This window comes from Cryptomeria japonica, chromosome 11 (assembly GCF_030272615.1).
Source record: "Cryptomeria japonica chromosome 11, Sugi_1.0, whole genome shotgun sequence".
Classification (NCBI taxonomy): Eukaryota; Viridiplantae; Streptophyta; class Pinopsida; order Cupressales; family Cupressaceae; genus Cryptomeria; species Cryptomeria japonica.
In genome coordinates this window covers 173,571,840-173,578,879 of record NC_081415.1, presented here as the reverse complement: position 1 = coordinate 173,578,879, position 7,040 = coordinate 173,571,840, and the positions used below count along the sequence as shown (strand labels likewise).

General features: G+C 34.0%; 1 protein-coding gene across 1 annotated transcript; it reads left to right on the top strand.

Moving 5' to 3' along the window:
* Positions 1–327: 327 nt before the first annotated feature.
* Positions 328–1,485, top strand: LOC131036975 (vicilin-like seed storage protein At2g18540). The gene is made up of 4 exons (XM_057969006.1): positions 328–624; positions 718–1,067; positions 1,148–1,239; positions 1,358–1,485. The coding sequence occupies exons 1-4, from the start codon at positions 328–330 to the stop codon at positions 1,483–1,485; spliced, it is 867 nt and encodes a 288-aa protein (XP_057824989.1).
* The last annotated feature ends 5,555 nt before the right edge of the window (positions 1,486–7,040 follow it).

The following is a 7,040-nucleotide window of genomic DNA, read 5'->3' as shown; positions in this document are numbered from 1 at the left end:
AGTGAGACCGGCTGAAAAATATTCGAGCATATCGTGCTTTTATTATTTGCCAGAATATTCATGAGAAATAAATGTTCTAAATCTACAGTTTAATGTTGTAGAATCAACGATATCTTGTGCGCGTCTCACTTTGGCACATATTAATCTTCTAAATCTTACATAAGAGATCTTCGCTGTTAAGTGCGCTGGCACCCAGTGACCGTTTGAAGTCATTCAAGTTCGCTTTAAAATCTACATAATTTTGCCCAACTGTCTATAGCTATAGCGTTTCCAACAAAGACCTCTTTGAATACGTGTTTCTCATTCACTTCTCAGAAATCCAAAAAAATGACAGAAAAAAAATTCTGTAGTGTTGATTTGAAGCTGCGAAAAGCTATTCAAGCAAAAGCTAAACTGGAGCAAGACAGATTGAGAAAACTGGAGGAGAAAAGGCAGAAAGAGGAAGAACGGATGAAAAATGCAGCAGAGATTGCAGCAAATAAGAGGAAAATGGAAGAGACGGAGAGGAGAGAGCGTGAAGAAAAGCGGAAGAAGCGATTGGAAAAAGCACAGAAGCAGCACAAGGAAGTTGAGGAGCGATTTCGTGCAGAGATGGAAGAAAAAGAACAGAGGCGCCAGGCTCTGGTATGTGAATAGTAATGGACTTAATATAAAGTAGAATCAAAGGAAAATAAGCGCAAATTGAATATTAGCTAAACACTTTACATATTGAAACAGATTGAATATGAGCGCAAGAGGAAGGCAATGGAAGAAGAGGCAAAGAAGCAGCGCCGTATGGAGAGAGTAAAGGAAGTTGCTGAGCGCAGACGACAGATAGAGGAGAATGCAAAACAAATGTGCATCAAATCTAACCAATTTGCATCCAAGGATGCAAACTACATGGAAGAAGTCCGACAGAATAATGAAACAACATTAGATACACATGCTACAGAAGAGGCGCAGTCAATATTGGACAGTGATGCTGATATTGATTTTAATAATCAATCATCATCATCTTATGAAAGTTCAGAGGAAGAGGCCAACTATGATGATTTTGCTTTAGGGAAAATCATACCATCATGGACAAGGTAGATGAGGATAAGCTGATGTTTAGATTCTTTTTCACAAGGGTCTAAAATTTCATAACTTTAATTTTTGTTGGTTACAGGAAAGAGAATCTGATTCCACAAATTATTAGTCAACAATATATCGATCCTGATGAAATATTTGCTGGTGCCAGAACTTTCAATTTAAATGAAGGTATGTCTCTATTCATGTTTGATTGAATACCATACATTTTTTTCATCAATCATTTTTTCTTATGTGCTTTGAAAAAGGTGTGCAGATGAAATTCAGTTAACATATTTTGTTTTTGCAGTTTTTGATTCTGATGGATCAAACGGGACGAGAGATTTCAAACGCCGTAGTTACAGTGGCGAATGGTTTAATGACGGTTTAACCGAGGAAGAAGAGTATCTATACAAGTTGCAGATGGGATACATCTGAACAAAATCACTATATGGATTCAAGTTTCCTTGTATACTTGTCAACATATTTGTGCCTGTTAACGCAATTCTACTTGAAGATGAATTTCATAAATTTATTTATTTGATCTTTTTTATTGATAAGAATGAAACTTAATACATGATTAATTTGGAAAAAATCAGTTCATTCTTCACTCATCATAAGCTCCTTTGTCCGTGGAGGATGGTGCACTGAGATCTTGCAAAACTAATTATGGGTTGATTTAAAACTTATGGTCAACTGTCTAAAGGAAGATTTAGTAAAGAAAAACAAAACATCAATTCGAACATTTAAAAGCATGTCAGATTTATTTATTTATTTATTATTGCATCATGATTTATTGTAATTTCTGTGGAGGGTATCATTTTGAAATGTGCATTTGCAAGTGTTGTGCTCTGTGCCCTAGAATTTTCATCCTTGGCACAAACCATATTAAGTTTGAGGAACCGCATAGAGTTGGAAATTTTTGGCAGCGTGGACAATCCCATTACTAACGAGACACATGGCCGTCCATACTTTTTCCCTTTGAGGTTATCTTTGAAGGGGAATAACTCCGTGAAATTCATACATTCATAGCTCAAAAATCCATAGATAGACATAAAGAAAATATGCACAGGAAAAAAGCGATGTGTTAGCACAAAGAATTGTAAGGAAATTGCTAATTTCTTCAAATTATAAGTGTTTTCAAAGTTATGTGGAAATCTAAAAATTGGGAGATTTAGGGGTGAGGAATAGGCCCGTCAAAGTTGGACGCAATGTTTAAGTATCATCAAATTTGCTTGGAGATGTCAGAATAGGGAGCATTTTTTAGCATATTTCAGTAATCCATCTTGGATGTTGAAATGCACACCAAAAAAAATTTAGGAAAGAGAAAGAGAGAGAATTTTGAGCATATTTCAGTAATCTATCTAAATTCTACGATACCATAAACTTTGATGTTGCTCAGAGATGTACAAATTGGATGAAGCCTCAAAAGAAATATAGTAAAAGTCTATCCTAATCATGCAAACTTTGGATTTGTAGAATTGCAGGATTTCGATTGACTCAGGGATTTCCACTAAACTTAAAAGATTTTCACGATGCAACTAGGTAAAACCTTTCAAATGCAACGGGCAGACATTTTAATGTTAAAATGTTAAATCAAATAGGGATGTTGCGAATAATCTTTTGGTTTAAAGAAATTAACTGAGATAATTAAACAACATTGAAATTCAGAAGCTCAACCCGCAATAATTATGAACTGTAAAAATTTAATATCTACAAAAATCCATAGTTTAAATAAGAAAATCGGGTCAATAAAAATGCATGTATACATGAACTATGAAATACCCTAGATGTGAATACTAAAATCGACAGGATCGAAGTCCGTAATTTGCTATGGCAAAGTGGGGGATGTGTGCAAAAGAGGAGGAAATTCAAAAGAGGGGTGTCCATACATTGCTGTGGCAAAACTAGGTATATGTCGAGGGCACAACACTCTGCATATATGATAACAAGATATTGATGATGATAAATTAGAGATAACACTATGTGTTGGGAACAATATATTGTAGTGTGCAATCGGTAGGTCTTTTAACTATGGATTTTGATAACTATTTAGGTACATTAAATAATATAAATTATTCAAAGGTGATTTTGATACTATTAGTTATGAGAATTCTCATATTTCAAGTTACACAGTCTAATTATATGTTAAGTTGTCTCAATAACTAAATATTAGAAAAGACAACAATAGATATTAAATTTGGTTCAACATAGTAGATTAACATTGATTACTGTCTTACAATTTAAATCTCTCGGGATATTAAGAATGTCTAATATTTTCATTCGAATGCTACTAAAACATGGGAAATGTAAATTATGTCATAGATAATGAAAATTGAAAAATAATATTTGTAATCCCTATATTTGATATGAACTCTTAAGTTCCATATTAATTTATATTGAGCTATTTTAGGTGTAGTTGCATTCATCAATTTATTATGTTAGTTTGAACTTGTAGGTGCATTTTGATAATTAAAATTATATTATTTTTTAAAACCTCCTATAGTATAATATAAAAATTATCCCCTGACCTAAAAGAAGAGAAGCTATATGAATAGTATGACATGTGCAAATGTGTTTTTTATACCTATCAATTTTTTCATATTTACTATTGTAATGTGGTAAAAGTTATGAATTAGGGTTTCACCAAGTAAATCCACCAAATAATCTAATTGATACAACATACATTGAAAGAGGGTTGAACCCCATAGATCTAGGCTCAATCCTATTGGGGAAAGGATTGAGATTTTGATTGGATTCAATTAGTTAGAATTGGCTATCCTATTTCTTAGTTGAATTTGAAAGGTAATTATGAAATTAAAGCAAAATGAGGGATAACTAAAGTAAATTGACAAATACAAAATGTTACAGATGTCCCACGGAGCCATAGACTAGGGTCTAGACAAAAGAATAGATTCAGAACCTGTTTCTAGAAGTTTGTTCTAATTTTTCAAGACTCGATAGCATAAATCTACCTTGGTGCTCTAAATTTTCCATCATCGAAGTTGAAACAGTTCATCACTGTTGATACTATCAAAATTCCTGAGTATAGCTCCTGCACCTATTTCTCAGACATAAAAAGAGAGGGAAATATGTTTTGGATATGGGTTTTCCTAAGTCAAACCCTAATTTAGGAATTAACCTTGAATGAAGTAATGAAAATGTTGAAATAAATGTTAAGGAGATATATGTCAGATCATAAATTTTTTATGATGATGTAATTCTCTTTGAATATAATCACTAGTGTTGAATGTGATGGCATGACAAACACACACTAGTACATTTGGATGTTTTTTCGATCAGAGATCATTGAAACTCAGACAACTAGATGTCAGAATTCAGACGTATTTGGGGAGAAAATCCTCACCGCTATTTTTTCATCGGTGATTCCGACGACGAGATTCATGTCAAAATTTTGAGGACCCAACATCAGAAATTTACTATGCACCTACGACATGTTTTTTTATGAGGAGACATCAAAATTTTGACTTCGTTGCATCCTTTATCATCATAACCTTTCCCGTTGACCCTTTATTTATCTTCATAACCTTTGCCAATGCATTTTACTTTTGCTAGTGTCCACTGGGATAAGTCTTTCTGATAGCCTCATTAGCTATCGGCAAGACAAGATTTATCCATTGCTGCTAGGCAGCATGTTTGTCATCACATCCAGTGATGTTTTGTTGTCACATGTATGGCAACATCGTCGGTTGTCTTGTGATGTTCATCAAAATTTCGACCTTCGGGAACATTTAAAAAAAAAAGAAAAATCCCGACTGCTTTTGTCTACATCGATGACCCTTTATCACCGTAACCTTTGCTGATGCATTTTACTTTTTGCCAGTGTCCATCAGATTAAGTCTTACCAATAGCCTCATCGGCTATTGGCAAGACAAGATTTCTCCATTGCCGCTAGTGTGTGTCCTGCCGATGGACTTAAACAATGTATGTTATCCCGATCACATGCTTCTACTTGTCGGTGTTACCATTGGGTTAAATTTTTCCAATTACAAAGGATTAATATCAGCAGCATTAATATCAGTGAGCTTACAAAGGATTAAGTGCAATAGGTACTTCATTATAAGGAAGATAAAGATGAAATAGCTAAAAAAAAGCATGAGAAGACTTATCATAAGGAATCATAATAATGTTTAAAAACCTCATTCTCACATGTGGAGAGGTTGTTGATGTTCATTTGAAGGTTTATCTATGTGAAAACAAACTACTGCAATAAAAATTCAACATTTTCCTTGCATTTCATGAGTGAAATCTGAAGCATATTGTGGTTTTATTTCTTCATATTGATCGAAACCCATTGGAAAGTATTTGGTGGATGTTCAAAGAATAATTTAAATTAATTTTGAAGGTTTTATCAATCATATTGTTCACCAAAATGTTGACTATCTCGAAGGCTATTATTTGACAGTTTTTATTGGATTTTGGGGGTTATTATGGATGAATGACCCATTCCACTTTTTGTTCCTACTATGGCATGTGGAATAGGTCCAATATTCTATAAAATAACATATACTAACCATATGTGTGCATTAGAAGCGTGTATGTTTGAATGGTGATCACCAAAAGAGCAAGTTGTGTTGTGTGAGTAGGGGTGCATGGTACCATGTATTTGATCTGAATATTTTCCTTAATGAGTGTATTTTTTTCTGATGGAATGTGTTAAGATATATTTAATGAAATGTGAGAACCCTTTTTTTGGTTTGGAAGTGTTTGTGGGGTTCATTTTGAGAAGACCCTAGTTTTTGTTCCTAGAAAGAAGGGTTTGTCTTTTGAGGTAACAAATGAGCATGGGTCTTTGAATGGGAATGAAAATCCTTTGTTTTGGAAGGTAAATAAAGAGTTTTTTGGGGTTTTGAGTCTTTTTTGTAAGATTTGTGGGTTCTTGCTTTGTAAAAGTGGCCTAATTAGGCCTAGTTTTTGGGTAAAAGTCATCATTCCGTATAGTTGGTCCAAAGTAGTAGTGTGAGTATTTTTTATATGTTGTGTAACTCTGCAAAGGGTATCTGAATATGTGATCTTTTTTCCAAGTATTTTGGGATTTTTGGAAGTTACGTCCAAAAAATAGGGTTTGAAAACCTAATTGGGGAAATAAGCCCAGTTGGTACCTAGTTTGGGGTTTGGGTATAAACCAGTCATTTGGGAGTTTTAATTGTATTGAATCATGTTTTTTGGGTATGAGAAGACCCTAGGAAGTGGAAAACCAAGTTGGGAAGGTTGAAGTTAAGCTTTGGTCCCTTGAGAGGGCTTAGTGTTGAAGGGTAAGTTAGTAATCCTGTGGGTTAAAGTTCAAAATCAGTTGATAATTGCGTGAAGACCCAGCCACATAAGAAGGACTTTGGAGGAATCCAAGGGGAATTAGGTTGGGACCAGGACTTAGGTAGAATCAGAATCAGGATCCAGGGGTTTTAGTGAAGAATCAGTAACTTAGTTTAGCATTCAGTTTCTAGTAGTACCACCTCCTTTTATGCATGCTCTTTCTTAAAATTCGACCCAAAACAAACTCAAAATGATCAATGAATGAATAAAATGAGTTAGTATGTCTATTCTAAAATAAAATGAATAAGTGTTAAGGAATGAACAGAGAAAGTGTGTCTATTCTAAAACAAAATAAACTTACAAAACCAATGGGGCATGCATTCACTTCTAATGGGGAACTGTCTCATAGAAGCATGTTCACAACCTGCAACACTGAATATGTAACCTACAAAGAAGAAGCTTAGCAACAATAAGAATAACAATGGAGCATAATGAAATATTGAAAAGTGTGTTACCTTATTGAGCTTCTCTTTGTTTCAAGAATAGTTTAATATTCTCTACTTAATAGGGCCAACCACATGAAGGTGGAAGCTCATTTGGCCCCTTCCCCCCACTAATATCACTCTAAATTCCTCATTAACATTATTGAGCATTGAATTTAAATCAATGGAATCTTGTGGTTTCATTAGAAGCTACAAAAGTTCTCTTAAGAAAAATGG